The sequence below is a fragment of the Leopardus geoffroyi genome, chromosome D1, assembly GCF_018350155.1.
Source record: "Leopardus geoffroyi isolate Oge1 chromosome D1, O.geoffroyi_Oge1_pat1.0, whole genome shotgun sequence".
Classification (NCBI taxonomy): Eukaryota; Metazoa; Chordata; class Mammalia; order Carnivora; family Felidae; genus Leopardus; species Leopardus geoffroyi.
Window position 1 is genome coordinate 106,705,205 of NC_059329.1, and position 19,977 is coordinate 106,725,181.

The window sequence follows — 19,977 nt, forward strand, 5'->3', positions numbered from 1 at the left end:
GGCATGTCCAGAGATGCAGAGGCCTGACAAAGCTGGCTGTACTGTAAGACTGGCAGGTGTTTGAAGGCTGATGTCACTGGGGGGGGGGGGGGAGTGGGGGGAGGGGGAGGGGCAATCCCTGTGGAAGGCGTGGGGATCATAAATTTTGGGGGGTAAGTTGTTAGCTTCTTTACTGCACGCAGAAGGAATTGGCTTCATCTGTCTGGAACCACAGGGCTGTGAGTGAGATATTAGGTTTCTAGGGGTGTAATGTTGGACAATCTCAAGGAGAGCTTCGGAACCCAGTTCTCAACCTTGAACTTCAACCCTGTTAAAGTCTGTTCAGAGCCTCTGGTTGGCACTTATCTGCCATGCCCAGGGTACCTTGGACTTATCATCTTTGCGCAGTAGTCTGAACTCCACCCTCTATCCACTCGCCTGCCTCCCTCTAGGAATTGGTTCTGGCTCTCCTAGGGTGGGGGTCGGGTATGGGCTTTGGCATGCAGAAAGGGAATGGCAGAAGATGAGCCTTTTCACACCCTTGACTCTCCTTGGGCCCCCCTTCCTGTCTGCTGTTTCTTTAGATTTGGCTTCTGCTTTCTTCCAAACACACAGCTACCTTGGCTTCCAGCCCAGGTGGGAGAGGGAGAAAGAACTTGTTTCCTTCAGCTCCTCTCTGAAAATAATCCAGCTGGCACTGGTCAGGAACAAGCAGTTCCTGAACGTCTGCACCCCATGGTGTTGATGTCCAGCAGTCCCTGCTATGAACCTTGTCTCTGCCCCACTTAGTCTCCATCCCAGAATCTCTGTGGAGGGAAGCTGGGTGGTCTTCAAGGCCTCTGTGATGAAATTTTGGGGTGACGGTGGGGTGTTCTGGAGCCGACGACCAAGAAAGAATTCTTGAAGACGTCTTTGGTGCAATAATTTTACTATAGCATGGGGACAGGACCCGTGGGCAGGAAGAGCTGCACTGGGGTCATGATGGGTAACATTATATACCCTCAGCTTGGGAGGTGGTCAGGGATAGAGTACGTCTCTAAGGAATTTTGGAAGCAAGGTTTCCACGACCTTGAGGGGCTAGTTATTGCCAGGGAAATTACTGTTTCACTTATTACCGTTAAATAAAATCTCAGTCATGAGATCCTTCAAATGTATAAGGGGGGGGGGGTATAAGCTTGGAGCCTGATTGCCAGCATATATCCTGGGGCAGTTAAGATAAAGGAAGTAGACTTACAGGATCCTCGTGGTTGGGATAATGTTAAACCAAGGTTCTCTTTGGCCCCAGCAAAGCGTCATCCTTGAGGCAGCTGAGCTCCTAGAGGGAGATCACTCTGTCGGTCTCGGGTCTCGAGGACTCTGTCATGGGCTATAGGCAGTAAGGGAATTAAATTTTTCATTTGCTTTAGTTTCCCTCATTACCATGACAAGCACTTAAACCCCTTTCCTTTGTTCTCTGGTAGCCAGGAGTGTCGGAGGAATATCACATGTATCCCACCTGAAGAGGGGGGGGTGGTGCGGGGTGCTAGTTTATGCTTTGCCCTCAGCTTGTCTCATCATCTGCGGCTGCCTCCAAGGCTTAGCATAGTGAAGTGATAAGGAGGTAAGGGAATCCTGGCACCCTGGGGAGATTGGGCTAATCTGTCGGAGGCCCTGCAACAGTGGGGAAGAGTCTGGTCTGTTGTAGGATAATGGTGGGTGCCTCCAATTGAGGCCCAACCTTGGAATGTTTCCTACAGCCCAGCAGGCTTTTGGCTCTTCTGTCGGATTCCTAGCTGCCCGACATCCTGGCGCCAGAAACTGGCGGTGGGGGGTTGGGGGGGTGGGATAGGGGAAGACGGGCGGTGGGGGGTGCGGTCAGCTTCAACTCTCCTGTCCGAACAGATTCATCTTAAAACATCAGGGAGAAGACTGCATTACAGTTAACCCAATAAAATTAATACAGCAAAGTATTGTAGTGGGCACTTAATAGTTGCTGCATGATGAATTATTTGAAATGAACTCAAGATGAATCTCGAAGGACGAGTGGGAGTAAGCCCTGCGGGGAAGCAGAGATCCGGCGCCAAGTTCCAAAGGCTTGAGGAGACAAGGCTAGGTGGGGGAAAGGGGAGAAGCTGAGTTTGGCTGGCTCTGAGAGCGCCAGCGGCCGTGCGAAGTTGGGCCCACCACGCGGTGGTTTGAGCCCAGGGCCAGGGGCGAACGGAGCACGTTGGGGCCCGGGCTTCGACGGCGGCGAAGAGGGGCCCTAGGGCCACCCGCGGTGCTGGAAGTCCCCTCCCTGTCCACTCCTCGGGGCGGGACAAATCAGACTCCGCCCACCTGGAGGTGGCTCTGCGCGCAACCTTCTTAGCGTTCGACTAGGAGGAACTTTAGGGGTAAACAGGTTCGAGAAGGGGGAATTGAGGCGCGCAGCGGTGGGAAGCGTGCTCCGGAGCCTAGTCCCCCCACCGCCGCCCACCCGTGTTGTCTCAGAAAGAGCAATCGGGGCCGTTCCTCTTTAAGGGGCGGGCAGGGGCGGGGCTCCCCGTCTCTTTCCGGTAGGCTGCGCCCTTCCCACCGCAGACGCGAACACTGTAGCCCGAGGTGCGCGTGATCGCGAATTCTTCGGAGGCCGTGTTGGGGCGGGGAGGTCGCGGCCGGAGTCCAGCCACCGCTTGATCGCAGACTGCATCGTATCGCCGGTTCCGCAGGCATCATGAGCCAGGACACTGAGGTGGACATGAAGGAGGTGGAGCTGAACGAAATGGAGCCCGAGAAGCAGCCGATGAATGCGGCGTCCGGGGCAGCCATGGCCGTAGTCGTGGCGAGCGGCGCCGAAAAGAACGGCCTGGTTAAGATCAAGGTGGCCGACGACGAGGCAGAGGCAGCGGCCGCGGCCAAGTTCACTGGCCTGTCTAAGGAGGAGCTGCTGAAGGTGGCGGGCAGCCCCGGCTGGGTGCGCACCCGCTGGGCGCTGCTGGTGCTCTTCTGGCTCGGCTGGCTCGGCATGCTGGCGGGGGCGGTGGTCATCATTGTGCGGGCGCCGCGCTGCCGCGAGCTGCCCGCGCAGAGCTGGTGGCACAAAGGCGCCCTCTACCGCATCGGCGACCTGCTGGCCTTCCAGGGCCACGAGGAGGGCGACCTAGCGGGTGAGCTGTGGGCGCGACCCTGGGTTATCGGGCCACCGGCTCCGATCCTGTCCCCAGATTGACGCCGACGGTTGTCCACCCCATTCAGTACTCGGTCCCGCACCCTCAAGCCGGAGATGTAGCTTCTCCATTCCTTCTTTGAAGACAACTGCCCCTACGCCCTCTTCCACGAGGATGGCTGACTCAGCGTCCTCACTTACCCTGCGAAGCCTGTAGCTGACGGTTTCTGAAGTAATGCACCGGGCATCTTGCGTCAGCTCCTCTGAGTCTCGTGATTCAGGCTCACTTCCCCCCAACACTTAGTTCCTGCCGGAGGGGAGAAGAGGGGCCATCAAGGCCCAACACTTAGTTCCCCAACACTTCCTGTGGGAGGGGAGAAGAGAAGAGGGGCGATCAAGGACCTCTCAGAGGGTCTTCACTTTAAATTTTTTTTTTAATGTTTATTTATTTTTGACAGAAAGAGAGAGAGACAGACAGAGCATGAGCGGGGGAGGGGCAGAGAGAGAGGGAGACACAACCTGAAGCAGGCTCCAGGCTCTGAGCTGTCAGCACAGAGCCCGACGCTGGGCTCGAACTCACAGACTCTGAGATCATGACCTGAGCCAAAATCTGACGCTCAACCGACTGAGCCACCCAGGTGCCCCTCAGAGGGCCTTCACTTTAAATCTGCTTCCCCATTTCAGGCCTGAAGAGGCACCTCGATTACCTGAGCACCCTGAAGGTGAAAGGCTTTGTGCTGGGCCCAATTCACAAGAACCAGAAAGATGACCTCGCTGGGACCAACTTGGAACAGATCAACCCTGTTCTCGGCTCCAAGGAAGATTTTGACAATCTCTTGCAATCCGCCAAGAAAAAGAGTGGGTGTCCTGGAGTTGCCAAGGAAGCAGCTGGGAAGGGCTTGGCCTTCTGGCCACAGAAAAGACAGGACAGGGTTTTTGTTTGGTTTACTCCTGTCTGGCTGAGTTTTCTAAGGCAGGTACAAGCTCCCTGCAGTTTGTTAGGCTTCAGCCTAAAATTAATTTGCCAGGTGGTGCAGAGACTTTCTACTTGGATGTGTGCGCATTCACTTACCTTCTGGGCTTCAGTGTCCTTATTTGCAAAATGTAGGCTTTTGCTGATTCAGTGTTCTTTAAACTTGTAAAGGAATGGATCCTTTTGAGAACAATATCCAAATAGAATCTTGTCTTATTTTAAGAGGATTCACTTTGGGGTTGGGGAGCCCAGGGCCCCCTAGTTTAGCCTTCTCGACTACACTACATGCCTTCTGCCCGATGAGATTTTCAACCCCTCCACTCACATCTTTGTTTCAATGGAATAGGTTTTGCCGGGGTTCAAATCTAAGCTTTTTGTGCCAAATGATACATAGGGAGTAGTCCACTAACTTGTATTTGTTGATTTCTTCCTTTCCTGACACCCCAACGTCTTTCTCCTGACTCCCTTTTTTCCTCCATTGTTCCAGGCATCCGGGTCATTCTGGACCTCACTCCCAACTATGAGGGCCAGAACTCATGGTTCCTCCCCACTCAGATTGACACTGTGGCCGCCAAGATGAAGGTAAGTAAGTGTGTTGGCGCCGATGGCAGGTGGGAGTTGGCAGCTGGGGCTGTGTTGATCCTTCTAGCAAGCCCTTGTAGACTAGCCTGGCTCCAGCTGAGGGGCCCCTTGCTCCTTGGAGCCAAGCTGGCACACCCTTCCCACAGGCAGAGGGTAGGCCAACAGTGCTCCCTGGTTTTGCTTGTTCCTTTTCTGGTCACTCATTTTCCTTGTTTCCTCGACTCTGATGGTAACAGTGCCAGGAAAGGAATTTCTCAGATGGTGATCTGGGTTTGACTTTTCTTCCTTTGGGGGAGAGGAAGCTGTTTCTCTGTGGGAATCCTGCCGTGTCTGGTTTCCCAGTTCTTGTTTGATGTATTTTGGAGGGGAGCCCAGTCTGAAGTTGTAAGCATTGTGGTCTTCTGCGTCTGGGACCATGCCAAGTATTTTGGATATGTGTTCTAAGTTTCTCTGTAACCACACAAAGTCTCTTTCATCTCTAATCTGTCAGTGAAGAAGCTAGGGTTCAGAGGGGCTTGAGGTGCTTAGGATTTGAAGTCTCAGGTAGTCTCATTTCTGTAACCTGCTTTCCCTGAATACGGGTATAGGCTCAAAGACTATACCCAGCAGGCTGCAAGTGGGACTTTGTTATCCAAGCTCCTAATGCCTGGGTTCTAGGACACTGGCCAGTTCAGCAGGGGTATAGAAGAAAATATAATCTCTTAAAAGTTATTGATGAGGGGATGTTTTCAGATGGTATGGCTTGAGGACTGGTAGCCTTGGGTGAAAATGGAGATAAGAGGTGAGACAGAAAGGGCAAAAGGGGTCTTGGGGGTGGGGTTCCATGTCTTGTGCCCACCAATGCCAGGACTTCAGGCCTGGGCCTGTTTTGCAGAACTGGCTTCTCTTCTCAAATCTTCATCTGAACTGCCCTGGGGCTGTGCTTTGAACTTCACTCTTTCATCTTTGGCCTTGCTCTGACCTGCTCTCTTACACACACCCTCCCCTGGCCTCAGGACACCCGGAGAGGAGTAAGTATACTTGTCTTCTGATCTTGGCTAGAGAGAGAGAGAGAGAGAGAGAGAGAGAGAGAGAGAGAGTGCGCCGAGCCCGCAAGCAAGCACGTGAGCAGGGGAAGGGGCAGAGAGAGAGAGGGAGACAGAGGACCAGAAGTGAGGTTCTGTGCTGACAGCAGCGAGTCTGATGTGGGGCTCGAACCCTCGCACTGTGAGATCATGACCTGAGCCAAAGTCCAATGCTCAACGGACTCAGCCACCCAGGCACTCCTAAGTGAAGTTATGTTTATCAACATACTTTTTCTCTTAGGCCTTTTCTATATCAAAGGAGAAGCTGTGTGATTTGTAATGGGGAGGAATACAGAAGTGAAATGCTATAACTTTAAGAATCAGTGATGGTGAGAGGCGCCTGGCTGGCTCAGTTAAACATCTGACTCTTGGTTTGGACTCTGGTCACGACCTCACCGTTTGTGAGTTCAAGCCCCACATCAGGCTCCGCACTGACAGTGTGAAGCCTGCTTGGGATTCTCTCCCTCTCTCTGCCCCTTCCCTGCTCATGGGTGTTCTCTCTCTCTCTCTCTCTCTCTCTCTCTCTCTCTCTCAAAATAAATAAATAAACTTAAAAAAAAAAAAAAAGAATCAGTGATGGTGTAGAATGAGAGGGAGCTGAAGGCTGATGGTTAAGTGAGGCCAGTCAAGGCAGGTGACTCTTCCAAGGTCATAGGAAAGTGCGTGGTAGGTGAGGTTTAGCGTGGGCTGGATTTTCTAAGCCTTTGCATCAGAGTGTTGAAGCCCTTCCTCTGTTGTTTTGCCCCGTCCCTATAGGATGCTCTGAGTTTTTGGCTGCAGGCTGGTGTGGATGGGTTCCAGGTTCGGGACGTGGAGAATCTGACGGTGAGTTTCTTTCCATGTGAGAGGCAGAGTCTGGGTGAGAGCAGAGGGACTCGTCAGGGCTTGTTGGCGTTCTCTGTTCCTTGACTTTGTTTCTTTTCTTCTAGGATGCGTCTTTGTTGTTGGCTGAGTGGCAGAACATCACCAAGAGCTTCAGCGAAGACAGGTAGGTGCCAGGCCTCCCCCGCCAACTCAGCTTCATGGTGGGAACCCCCCAGTAGAGTGCCAGACCCAAGGAATGGGCGATTTCCTAGCCCAAAGAACTTTCTTCACTTTCATTCTTTGCTTGTTCTTTACCAACCTTGTCCCCTGCCTTGCCCTCTGCAGGCTCTTGATCGCAGGGACTGAGTCCTCTGACCTTCAGCAGATTCTGAGCCTCCTTGGATCCACTAAGGACCTGTTGTTGACTAGCTCATACCTGTCAGACTCCATTTCCACCGGGAAGCATATAGAATTCTTGGTCACCCAGTATTTGAATGCCACCGACAGTCGCTGGTGCAGCTGGAGCGTGAGTACCACAGTCGGGGGACGAGGCGGGGGAGGAGGCCTTTTTGACGAAAGGTGTGGGCAGACGGAGGCAGAGACGGGTTTCCGGGCTCACCAGTGCATCCATCCCTGCAGTTGTCTCAGGCGGGGCTCCTGACTTCCTTCGTGCCGGCTCATCTTCTCCGCCTCTACCACCTGCTGCTCTTCACCCTGCCAGGGACCCCGGTTTTCAGCTACGGAGATGAGATCGGCTTGGAGGCCGCTGCCCTGCCTGGCCAGGTATGGCTTACTGCCTCCCTGGAGCAGTGGGGGAGGTTGTGTTCCCCTATCGCGATGCTTCTGTGGATGGCAGCAGGTAGACGTGAGCCTTGGGGGGAACTGCGTTTGACTCCTGGTCAGCCACGGTAGCCGCGTGGCCTCGGCAACTTCTTTCACGACCCTAGTCTTTTTTTTTTTTTTTTTCAACGTTTATTTTTGGGACAGAGAGAGACAGAGCATGAACGGGGGAGGGGCAGAGAGAGAGGGAGACACAGAATCGGAAACAGGCTCCAGGCTCCGAGCCATCAGCCCAGAGCCCGACGCGGGGCTCGAACTCACAGACTGCGAGATCGTGACCTGGCTGAAGTCAGACGCTTAACCGACTGCGCCACCCAGGCGCCCCGGCCCTAGTCTTGATCACCTCTTCTGGGGCCTTGCATTTCTTGGAGGGAAGTTGGGATTCAATGAGAGCATATTTGAAGATGCGATGGCTGGTACCCGGTAGGTGTTCCATATGGGAGCCATCTGTTGGTTGGTTGGTTCGTTCGTTCATTCTCATTCGTGTGTTCGGCGGGCAGCAGGTAGGTGTTCGGCTGGGCTTGTGCCCTCCAGCAACTCCTAGTTTAGTGGGGGACCCAGAGGAGTAAGAGAAACGCATGGTAGCCAGTGCTGAGACGGGGTAAGAGCATGGTGTTCACTTAGCTCTAGCCGCAGGGTTAGAGGTTGACACCCAAGCTGATATTTACAGAACTGGTCGTGCAGTTATTCCACGGTTTTCTGGAGTAATTCCTATATGCCATGCACAGAGGACACAGCAATGCACAGAAGAGCTGGAGGTGGGGAAGTTAGATAATAAGCAAAGAGAATAAAGATGCCCAATGCTGGGGCGCCTGGATGGCTTAGTCTAGGTTAAGCACCCGACTTTGGCTCAGGTCATGATGTCACGGATTGTGAGTTGGAGCCCCGCGTCCGGCCTTGTGCTGACAGCTCAGAGCCTGCAGCCTGCTTTGGATTCTGTGGCTCCCTGTCTCTCTGCACCTCCCTCACTTGTGCTGTGCCTCTATCTCTCTCAAAAATAAGTAAATGTAGGGGCGCCTGGGTGGCGCAGTCGGTTAGGCGTCCGACTTCAGCCAGGTCACGATCTCGCGGTCCGTGAGTTCGAGCCCCGCGTCAGGCTCTGGGTTGATGGCTCAGAGCCTGGAGCCTGTTTCCGATTCTGTGTCTCCCTCTCTCTCTCTGACCCTCCCCTGTTCATGCTCTGTCTCTCTCTGTCCCAAAAATAAATAAACGTTGGAAAAAAAAAAATAATAAGTAAATGTTAAAAAAAAAAAAAAAAATTAAAGGTGCTCAGTGCTGCTAAGTGCTGTATAAAAGAGAACAGGGTCAGGGGCCTAGAGAACAGGGGATGGGGGATGTTTGCCATCGTGTGGCCACAGAAGATCTAGTGAGACACCTGAGCGGGGAGTGGAGGGCAGTCAGGGAGCTAACCCTGTGGCTGGGAGAAAAGCCCTCCACGCTGACGCGATAGTGTGGGCAGGGACCTGACTCGGGGGCCGGCCTTGCTTATCCAGTAGAAGTTAGCCTAGCCTCGGGGGGAGGCTCTACATGGATGGGGCTGGGAACAGAAGGTGAAGGGAGAAGCAGGCCCAGGCCTTTCCCAAATCCTGTTTTCCTGGCTTTTCAGCCTGTGAAGTCTCCAATCATGCCCTGGGATGAATCCAGCTTCCCCGACACCTCAGAACCTGGAAGTAACAACATGACTGTAAAGGTAAGGGTTTGGGGTGGGCCAGACCTGCTTGGCCGAGGGTGGGCAGGTGGCGTGTAGGAGGTTGCACCCAGGGGTGTCCTTTATCCTTTCTTGCTGTGACCATCACTTGCAGGGCCAGAATGAAGACCCTGGCTCCCTCCTCTCTCTCTTCCGGCGACTGAGTGATCAGCGAGGCAAGGAGCGCTCCCTGCTGCATGGGGATTTCCATGTACTCTCCTCCGGGCCTGACGTCTTCGCCTACGTCCGCCAGTGGGACCAGAACGAGCGCTTCTTGGTAGTGCTCAACTTCGGGGATGTCGGCCAACCAGCCAGGTTGCCGGCCACTGCCAGCCTGCCAACCAAGGTCAATCTGCTGCTCAGCACCCATCTGGGCCGCGAGGAGGGGGCCTCTCTTGAGCTGGGGCACCTAAACGTGGAGCCCCATGAGGGGCTGTTGCTTCGTTTCCCCTATGTGGCCTAACAGGACCCATTACCCCTCCCCCCCCCCCCCCAGGCCCTTTGGGTCCTGGTTTCTTTTCTTTTCTTTTTTTTTTTTACGGTCACAGATTACAGTTGAGAGGTGTTTTCTGGCTTCAAATAAAAGTCACTCCTGCCTGGTGAGGTCTTGTCTTCCCTTCCTCGGTCACAGCAGGAATCTACCCCCTCCTCCGTGCACGCATGCGCGCACACACACAAAGACAGTGATCAGGGCTAGAGAGTTCCATGCACCTGCTCCAGCCCAGAGAGGGAGGGGCCTTCCAGGCTCATAACAACAAGGAGGTATGAGGGCCAGGGCTAGCGTCTGGGTCAGGGTCCACTCCTGGAGGTCTTCGGTCTTACTGACTCTTTCCTTATCCCCCTCAGCAGTGGTCTCCAGCCAAGTGTGGTCAGGTTTCCTGTTTTTTTGCAGACTTGGCCTCTCAGGGAGAAGGAGTGGGAGCCGGGTGGCCTGTTTCCTAAGAGATGCTTCTAAAGGGTACTAGAGGGCATTCATTCAACAAGAATGTGTTGTGCACTCAGCATGTGACAGGAATCGTTTTAGGTCCTGGGGTCACAGGAGAGGACGAAGTACAAGATCCCTCTCTTCTAGTCGTCTAGGGCTTCTAGTCTAGTGAGGGAATGGAGAAGAAATAAGGTGAGTACAATTTCGAGTGCCGTGGATATAGTGATGGTGTTCCAAGAGGACAAAGTGAGGCAGGAAGGAGAGGCAGGGGCTTGGGGTGGAAGGGAACTGGACGAGGGGAGAGGGGAGACCTCACCAAGGGGGTGCCATGTGAACAAAAGGCCTGAAGTAAAGGAGGGGGTTCCCTTGCCAGATAACTGGGGGAAGGGGGGCTCTTCGGTGCCCTAGGGTGGGGGCATGCCTTACTTGAGGGGGAGAGGGTGGGGGGCGGGGTGAGGCCTGGTTGGCAGGGGTTGGGTAGATCATGAAGATCGGAGTAAGGTGGTCACAAAGCGGGGCGTAAAGAATTTGGGAAACGGCACAGTTGGAGGGCACGGTCCCCACAAGACTGCCCTCACTTCAGACACCAGCTGCAAGTTCAGGTCTCCAAGACCATCCTCAGCAGGTAATGCTAGCATGACTTACACAACTCAGGAAAGCACTAACATTACAGTGCGTGTGTGTTTTAAGTTTATTTTGAGAGAGGGGGTGCCTGTGTGAGCGGGGGAGGGGTAGAGAGAGGTGGGAGAGACAGAATCCCAAGCAGGCTCCACTCTATCAGCACAGAGCCCAACGTGAGTCTTGAACTCACGAACTGTGAGATCGTGACCTGAACTGAAATCAAGGGTCGGTGGGCACTCAACCAGCTGAGCCACCCAGATGCCCCAAGATCACAGTGTTTTAACAGCAGAAGGATACACATTCAACTAAAGGGCAGGTTGCGCAGGGTGGAATCCGGCGGGGGACTGGCAGGGGGGAAGGGGAGGCTCCAAGTGTGAAGCTTCCAATGGATTGTTCTCTCGCAGTGGGGTCCTGGACCTGAGACCCCCTGGTTTGTAACACACGGTGTGGCCAAGCAGGGAAGCTCGTCCTAGGCTTGGTGTCCAGAGTTCCTGGGCGTGCCCATAACCGGGTGCCCATGCGCCCGACCTTTACTCTCCAAGTTCCCCCAGAGGGCATGTGTCCCAAAGCACTCCTTGCAAATCACATTGTTTGACAGATGTCTGAAGTCCTCAGACAGGACATTCCAGAGGCCTAGAGATCACCTCCCAGGAGCTGAGGGCAAAGGCCAGACTTGGAAGGTAAGACTAACTCTGAGTGATGGGAGGGAGCTGGAAGGCTGTGAGCAGCATGGGTGGGCTGATGGGTTTTCGCTGACTCGCTGTCCCCCTAGCAGGGAGGCTAGTTAGGGTGGCTGTTAATGGCTGTAGCTTGACAGACTTCGCAGGATAACAGCAGTGGAGGTGTTTGGGTCCTGGACTTGTTTTGCAGGTAAACCCACTGGATTTTGTGTTGAATCTTTCTGTTGCAGTCATGATTCTCAGACTGGCCTCACAGACCTGGGGGTGAAGTCTGGCCCCCATGGCTTTCTTATGGAAAGAACACTGGTTCCTGCAGGATGGGGCTTGGGTCGGGCCTGAGCCTCTAAGGGGGTCTTGGTGGAGGGGACAGGTCAAGAGACTAGATGGCCCAGTTAAGGCCCAGTCCTTGTTGGCTCATTTGATTTCTCTTGCCCTGCACCTGTGCCAAGGGCTGTGCGGGCATGTGCTCAGGTGCTAGGGCACAGTTCCTGAGAAGACACACCCGGCAGGTTCTGACCCTCGTCTGATCCGGGCTCTCCTCTTCCTGAGGCTCCCCACCCTCGGCCCTTTCCCAGGGGGCCAGCTCCAGCCCTCCCCGTTTCCCTCTTGCTCTGCCTCCCGCCTCCCCTCTGACCCAGTGGGTATCACGGTGTCACCACAGATGGAACCTCAACCTCATTTTGTGCTTTGTGATTTCCTGTAGACTTTCACATTTTTCAAATTTTTCCTATGCGGGGCTCGAACCCATGAACCGTGAGGTCATGACCTGAGCCAATGTCAGACATTTCACCAACTAAGCCACCCAGGTGCCCCGACTTTCCCTTTTTAAAAAGCCCTTTCCCTACAATGGAGTATTACTTGGCAATCAAAAAGAATGAAATCTTGCCATTTACAACTACGTGGATGGAACTGGAGGGTATTATGCCAAGTGGAATTAGTCAGAGAAAGACAAATATCCTATGACTTCACTCATATGAGGGCTTTAAGACAGAACAGATGAACATCAGGGAAGGGAAACAAAAATAATATAAACACAGGGAGGGGGACAAAACATAAGAGACTCTTAAATAGGGAGAACAAACAGAGGGTTACTGGAGGGGTTGTGGGAGGGGGGATGGGCTAAATGGGTCAGGGGCATTAAGGAATCTACTCCTGAAATCATTGTTGTGCTATATGCTAACTAATTTGGATGTAAATTTAAAAAATAAAATTAAAAAAATAAAAATAAAAAACCCTTTCCCCATTCATACAGGGGTACTCATAAGCCTAGGGTGGCTCTCGATAGAGAAGAGTCAGGATGATTATAAGGTTTTCGTCTGGAGCAGCTGGGAGACTGGATTTGCCTTTACTGAGGTGGGCAAGGCTGCAAGTTTAATTTTATAGCTATCATAAAATTTACCATGTTAAATGAACATGGACCTGTTTTTAGGCGCAGTTCAGTGGCATTAAGTATATTTACATTGTGGGGCGCTTGGGTGGCTCAATCAGTTCAGCGTCCAACTCTTGATTTTGGCTCAGGTCATGATTTCACGGTTCGAAAGTTTGAGCCCCGCATCGGGCTCTGTGCTGATAGCACAGAACCTGCTTGGGATTCTCGCTCTCTCTCTGCCCCTCCCCCACTCGTGATCTTTCTCTCTCTCTCTCTCTCTTTCTCTTTCTCTCAAAAAGAAAAAAAAAGAAACTTAAAAAAAATCTATATTCACATTGTTGTCTGACCATCCCCACCATCTACCCTCAGAACTTTTTTGTCTTCCCAAACTACTGAGACTGTACCCATCAAATACTAGCTCCCTCCCTCCATATTTTTTATTTATTTATGAGAGAATGCAAGCAGGGGAGGGGCAGAGAGAGGGGAGACAGAATCTGAAGCAGGCTCCGTGCTGACAGCAGAGAGTCTGATGCGGGGCTCGAACTCACTAACTGTGAGATCATGACCTGAGCCAAAGTCGGACGCTCAACCGACTGAGCCGCCCAGGCACCCCTCTCCATATTTGTTTTTAAAATAACAAATGAGGGGTGCCTGGGCGGCTCAGTCGGTTAAGCGTCTGACTTCGGCTCAGGTCACGATCTCGCGGTCCGTGAGTTTGAGCCCCGCGTCGGGCTCTGGGCTGACAGCTCAGAGCCTGGAGCCTGTCTCAGATTCTGTGTCTCCTTCTCTCTCTGACCCTCCCCCGTTTATGCTCTGTCTCTCCCTGTCTCAAAAATAAATAAACGTTTAAAAAATAATAATAATAAAAACAATAAAATAGCAAATGAATAAACCAAAAGTCATGCAGACACTGAAACCCCCAGAGATCCTGGGTGAGGTCCTTCTCGGGAAGACTCGGACCTCTGTGCTGCGGGAGAGCCGACGAGGTCAACGCGTGGGTCCTCTGAATCTGCAGGCTGTACCATTGAGGACCTCAGCTTCCACTTCCCACATTAAAGAAGGAAGGAAACAGAGGCAGATGCAGTCACAGAAGCTGTCTCACTAGCCCCTCAACTACCCTATGAAGGAGGGACTCGCACCCCTATTATCATAGTTGAGGCAAGTGGCCAGAATGCCTCTCCCGAGCTGGCAGCTGGGCTCACCCGAGGTAGAGGGAGCCAGAGTTAGATGCGCCTCTGCTGTTTCCTTCCTTCATTGAATATAGTTTTCGATTCCTGCTCTGCTCCTGGTACTCCTCAACTTCCTGGAGTCAGGGTGAACAGGACCCTGCCCTCACGTGGCTCCCAGCCTCCACAAAGGACCGAGTGCTTGGGATTTTAAGCACTGGGGGCTGGCTCTTAAGGGTTAAGGGCACTTTTAAATGAGATCATTAGGGGGCTTCTAGGTGGCTCAGTCAGTTATGTGTCCGACTTCAGATCAGGTCATGATCTCACAGTTCGTGAGTTCGAGCCCCGCGTCGGGCTCTGTGCTGACAGCTCGGAGCCTGGAGCCTGCTTCGGATTCTGTGTCTTCTCCTGTCTCTGCCCTTCCCATGCTCATGCTCTGTCTCTCAATAATAAATAAACATTAAAAAAATAAATAAATAAATAAACCAGATCATCGGTTTAACAAGATTTCCCTTTTTGTTTTCTTTGAAGTCACTGTGATGTACACGTGAAGACGTTGTCGATCTGGTTTACAGAGGAGGCCGAGGGCTCTGAAGTAAAGGGCCCCTCTAGGGCCGAAGTGAACTAGGCTCCGTGGAGGACAGAGGAAGAGTTTAACCCAGGGGAGGTCAGGAAAAGCTTCTTCAGGTCTTCATTTGAACTGAGACAGAGGCATTCGTGTGACACACTTGAGGGACAGGGCCACCCGGGCAGAGGGGACATTATGTATAGCCACTCAGTTGAGACAGCACGGTGAGCGTGAGGACGAGACAGCATGGTGTCGTACATTTGGAAATGGTGAGAGCCAATCAGAGGCTGAAGCTTGAAGGGCTTTAACAGCCGTGCTCAAGTTGTCTATACTCTGTAGGAAGAAGATTGGTCCCCTCATCCTCTGGGAAAATCTCTCACATTCCACTGAATCGGCATCTCCAAGGGGGTGAGCCTGGGAGTTTTTTTTTTTTTTTTTAATGTTTATTTATTTATTTATTATTATTATTTTTTTGTTTTTTTTTCAACATTTATTTATTTTTGGGACAGAGACAGACAGAGCATGAACGGGGGAGGGGCAGAGAGAGAGGGAGACACAGAATCGGAAACAGGCTCCAGGCTCTGAGCCATCAGCCCAGAGCCCAACGCGGGGCTCGAACTCACGGACCTCGAGATCGTGACCTGGCTGAAGTCGGACGCTCAACCGACTGCGCCACCCAGGCGCCCCAAATGTTTATTTATTTTTGACGGAGAGAGGGACAGAGAGGGAGAGAGAGGGAGTATGAGCGGGGGACGGGCAGAGAGACAGGGAGACACAGAATCCGAAGCAGGCTCCAGGCTCTGAGCTGTCAGCACAGGGCCCGACACGGGGCTTGAACCCACAGACCGCGAGATCATGACAGGAGCCGAGGTCGGACGCTCAACCGACTGAGCCACCCAGGCACCTCTGGGAGTTGGTTTTTAACCAGCTTTCTGAAATGATTCCCGCAGCAGTTTGGGAATCACCAGATCAATGTTTTCCAAACGTGCTGAGTTATGCCTGAGGACAAAGATTGGTGGGGGAGGAATGTCCCGGGTTTTTTCCTGGGTGTCCTGTTTCAGCAGGTCTGGGAGAGGACACCAGATCTTTGTAAGAAGCTCAGAGAAGAATGAGAAAAGAACACTGCTCTCACTGGATAGAGAAGTGCTCGGTAGGGAGCGACATGGTCAGGTCTGAGTTCCAGAAAGCTCCCTCTGGCTCTGCTGTTGTAGAAGGAGTTGAGGGTGGCCAGGACCCCTCTAGGAGGCTGTTGGAACAGCCCAGGAAGATGTGGAAACTAATGAGGCAGAGGCTGTGTGGTTGGAGAGGAGGGGATGGCTTGGAGAGATGTTTCAAGAGAAGTTCCAGGATTTCACAAACGCCTGGGAGGGACGGACTCGGAGGGAGAAGGAAGCTGTGTGGTGACTCCTGAGTTTCTAGCCTAGGTGGCTGGGGAGCAGGCTGGGGCCCTCAAGCTGGATGGGGGAGGCAGGGAGAGAGGCAGCTGTGGACGGGGAAGCTGGAAGGGGGTCAGTTCCATGTAGATGTGCTGGGTGTAGGTGCCCTGGACTGCACCAAGGGCAGGTGGAGGTTTCCAGCAGGGGACGGTCTGCAGCCTAGCAGAGGAATGGAGGTAGGGCTGCATCTTGTGAGTGTGAATGACGCCCCGATGAGCTTGTGGGGTGAGAAGGGCAGAAGGAAGAGCTTGGATACCCAAGGACTGGCACCATTTACGGGACAGACATGGAGGAGGGACCCTCAGAAGGGAGCAGATCCCTGGGGGTGGGGACAGGGAGGCAAGAAGAAGAGACCTGGTTTGTGTCCCTTAGAGCAGGGCTGTCCCAGCTGGCCTCGAGTTTGGTGGCATCTCTGGCGGTCTTCTCCGGAGCACTTCCAGGGGACGATGGAGGAATGAAATTTTTTACTTCTAAGGGTGGGAGGGATTTCTACAGGTTTCTAGATGGTATCAGTCGGAGTTCTTGGTTTTCTTAAGCAGCGAAAAGAATTTATTGAAAGGCCGTCAAGAACTACCAGGAGGGGGCAGGACCAGACTTGGAAAATGGGCAGGAAGCCCAAGTGCCAAGCAGCAGGAAGTACAATTGTCTTTTAACTGGAACAGCCTGGGAGGCCGCCACCAAGGGGACACACCGCCAATGTGCGTGTGGTCGGACACGGAGCTGTGGGCTGTGGGCACGTTAGCCGGCATTGGTGCCACGACGTGGGCTGGGGGCTCGAACCTGGGAGTCGTGTGTACGGCTGGCTTGCAGAGCCACAGAATGACAGGAGGGGGCCCGCGGGGTAAGGGTAGAGAGGGAAGAGAAGAGGATGCCAGCCCTTCCCCGGTCAGAGGGGCGGGCAACAGAGACTGAGAGCGAGGGGCAGTGAGGTAGGTGGGAGGGTGTGCCACGGAGACCAAGGTGACGGGCAAATGCTGGATCCAGTGCTGCCAGTGGTAGTACTGGGGGGAGGGGGCATGGGGGGAGGGGATGGAGGCTTGGCTGCCCGGTTTATCAGCATGGAGGTCTTTGGTGACCTTGGCAAGGCTGGGGCAAGGGCCAACCGGAAGGGGCTTAGGAGGGTCAGAAGAGACAGGTTGGAGTCAGTGCCCAGAGAGAGCAGAGCAGCTCAGGAAGGGAGAACCGAGGCAGTAGCTGGAGGAAGAAGGGGCCTGAAATCTTTGGTGTCTAAGATGGGAACAGTGACAGCACATTTGCTTAAGTCGAGAGGGGAGAGAGGACGCACGCTGGGTGGGTGCCTCTGCCGGAGGGAGAGGGGACGGGGTCTAGGGTAAGGACAGGGGGGAAATGGGCTGGAGTGCAGCAGCATCATGCCGGCGACGCACAGACGAGGACAGAATTGCTGGGTAGATGTGGTGGGAGCTTGTGGAATTCTGCCCACAGATGGCTTTTTATTTTCTCAGTAAAACAGGAAATGAGGTCATCGGCTGAGAGTGAGAACCGCGGGGCCTGGGGGTGGGGGTGGAGGTTTGAGAAGAGGGGAGAAAGTATGAATAAACACCCAGGCTCCTCCCATTCAGTGTCTGGGGCCCAATGGCAACCACAGCACCTACATGTTAGACATGCAGGGTCTCAGGCCCTACCCCGGACCTTTGGAATCAGAATCTGAATCTGCATGTATTCCTTCATTTATCTACTTACTTACTTACTTACGCTTATTTATTTTGGAGAGAGTGAGAGAGAGAGAGAGAGCACCAGCAGGGGAGGGACACACAGAATGAGGGGAACCTGAAGCAGGCTCCAGGTTCTGAGCTGACAGCAGAGAGCCCAAGGTGGGGCTCAAACCCATGAACCATGAGATCATGACCTGAACCGAAGTCGGACACTTAACCGACTGAGCCACCCAGATGCCCCTGAACCTGCATTTAAAAATTTTTTTATTGGGGTGCCTGGTTGGCTCAGTCGGTTAAGCATCCGACTTCAGCTCAGGTCACCATCTCGCGGTCCGTGAGTTCAAGCCCCGCGTCGGGCTCTGGGCTGATGGCTCGGAGCCTGGAGCCTGCTTCCGATTCTGTGTCTCCCTCTCTCTGCCCCTCCCCCGTTCATGCTCTGTCTCTGTCTCAAAAATAAATAAACGTTAAAAAAAAATTAAAAAAAATTTTTTTAAACTTATTTTGATGGTGCACCTGCATGGCTCAGTTAAGCATCTGACTCTTGATTTCGGCTCAGGTCATGATCTCCCGGTTGGTGAGCTCGAGTCCCATGCCGGGCTCTGCGCTGACAGCGTGGGACCTGCTTGGGATTCTCTCTCTTCCTCCCTCCCTCTCCAAATAAATAAATAAATAAATAAATTTTTATTTTTTAATATTTATTTATTTTTGAGAGAGAGAGAGAGAGAGAGAGAGAGAGAGAGAATCCCAAGCAGGCTCCATGCTCTCAGTGGAGAGCCCGACGCAGGACTCGAACTCACAAACCTGTGAGATCGTGACCTGAGCTGAAATCAAGAGTCCCATGCTTAACTGACAGCCACCCAGGTGCCCCTGAATTTGCATCTTAGATTCCAGGTGACTCATGCACACTCAAGTTGGACAAGGCCGGCTGTAGGCGCATGGTAAAGTCACTGCTTGAAGGAAACGTAGATGGACGGCCAGGCAGTGTGAACAACCGGCTTCAGACCTGCCTTTGTTTCTTTTGGTGCTAACTAATGGAATTTCAGCACTTGGCCTTAAAAATTCCAGATCCCCCCTAACTGGTGGTGCCAAAAACAAAACAAATAAAAAAGTCCTCCCCAAACCACCAAAAACCCCTCCAAAAAAACAATACGCCCCCCACTTCCATATAAGGAGAACACGTTCCCTTTTTTTTCTGAAGCCACAGAAATGAAAGCAGATTCTTTCCCCGAATCATGAAACCATCCTTGTAAATGTTATTTCTAACAAGGGAATCTTGTCAGACAATCAAATTTAAGAGGCGGTTGCTTTGTCCTGTGACAGCAACCTTTAACTTTTAAAATCTTGCGATTCTGATCGCTTGTCTTCCTTGAGAATGTGTTGCCCTGGCAATATTTAAATTCACATCTCTGTTTTCTAGAAGGTATAAATACCTGTGAGCTTTTTTGTTAAGCCAGAGGGGGAGCAGCCGCACATCCCTCTCCTCCCACGTGCAGGGGGTGAAATAATCCCCCCTGCGACTGAGACTGCAAGGTTTTCTTAAACAAAGAGTTGGAGAGTCTTGTCTTATTCAAATGAACACGCGGGAGGGAAGGACACCTGTTGTGAGTGTGGAGGGGAGGGGGCATGAGGAGAGGTGAGAGCTGAGGGCACCTTTGGGAATAAGGCCAGGCAGTTGACTGAGGACAAGCAGAAGGATACGTGGATGGCATAATGATGCCCATTAGCTGAGGTCAGCAGTCCTGCGTTTTTTCTGGCGCCAGTCTGTGAGGTAGCAGGATTTCCCCCCCAGCTGTGCTCGAATGTCCCCATGTGTGGGATCAGGGAAGCTGGATGGTGGGGTTGATCTGAGTGGTGCATTTGCAGTGGAAGCCAGGGGCCAGGGGTCTGCGGATACTTGTGGTGTGGATGAAAGCCGGCATGGTTCAGGCTTCTCAGGGGAGGAAGGTTGATGGTGGGGGGGAAGGTTCTCAGTGGGGGAGTAAGGACAAGGGAGTATAAACAGCAGTTGAGGACTCTGGGATAGAAGTGAGGTCCCTGGGGCCGAGGAGATCATGATGCTGGCACTGCTAAGTTGAATGAGTTGCTCAGCCAGGGTGGCAGCCAGGGTGAAGAGGAGAGCATGGGCACAGAGATCATTTGGGGATGGACTCTTTGCTCTACCCCTGTCTAAACCTCAGTTTAGACTCAGTTTCCTCACAACACTATGACACCAAATGTGTTTATTTATTTTTTTCTCATGCCAACCAATTCTCCTACAATTCAATTCAATTCAATTCAATTCAATTCAATTCAATTCATTCAATTCAATGCTGGCACCTGTCTACTGGAGTCCGCATCAGATCCCACAGGTTAAGGGCTCATTCCCACAAGACTGCCCTCATTTGAGATGCCAGTTGCAAGGCTCGGGTTGTCACTGGCACTTCTGACCAAGGGATTTTCAATTCAAAGAGTCCCTCTAACATCCTCCTCCGGTTCTATAATTCTCT

The 19,977-nt window shown here is 52.7% G+C and overlaps 1 protein-coding gene across 1 annotated transcript; it reads left to right on the forward strand.

The window, feature by feature from the left end:
• Window positions 1-896: 896 nt before the first annotated feature.
• On the forward strand, window positions 897-9,656 carry SLC3A2 (solute carrier family 3 member 2). The gene is made up of 9 exons (XM_045485636.1): window positions 897-3,104; window positions 3,788-3,961; window positions 4,564-4,658; window positions 6,479-6,547; window positions 6,652-6,710; window positions 6,872-7,052; window positions 7,166-7,309; window positions 8,973-9,056; window positions 9,169-9,656. The coding sequence occupies exons 1-9, from the start codon at window positions 2,672-2,674 to the stop codon at window positions 9,514-9,516; spliced, it is 1,587 nt and encodes a 528-aa protein (XP_045341592.1). The 5' UTR covers window positions 897-2,671; the 3' UTR covers window positions 9,517-9,656.
• The last annotated feature ends 10,321 nt before the right edge of the window (window positions 9,657-19,977 follow it).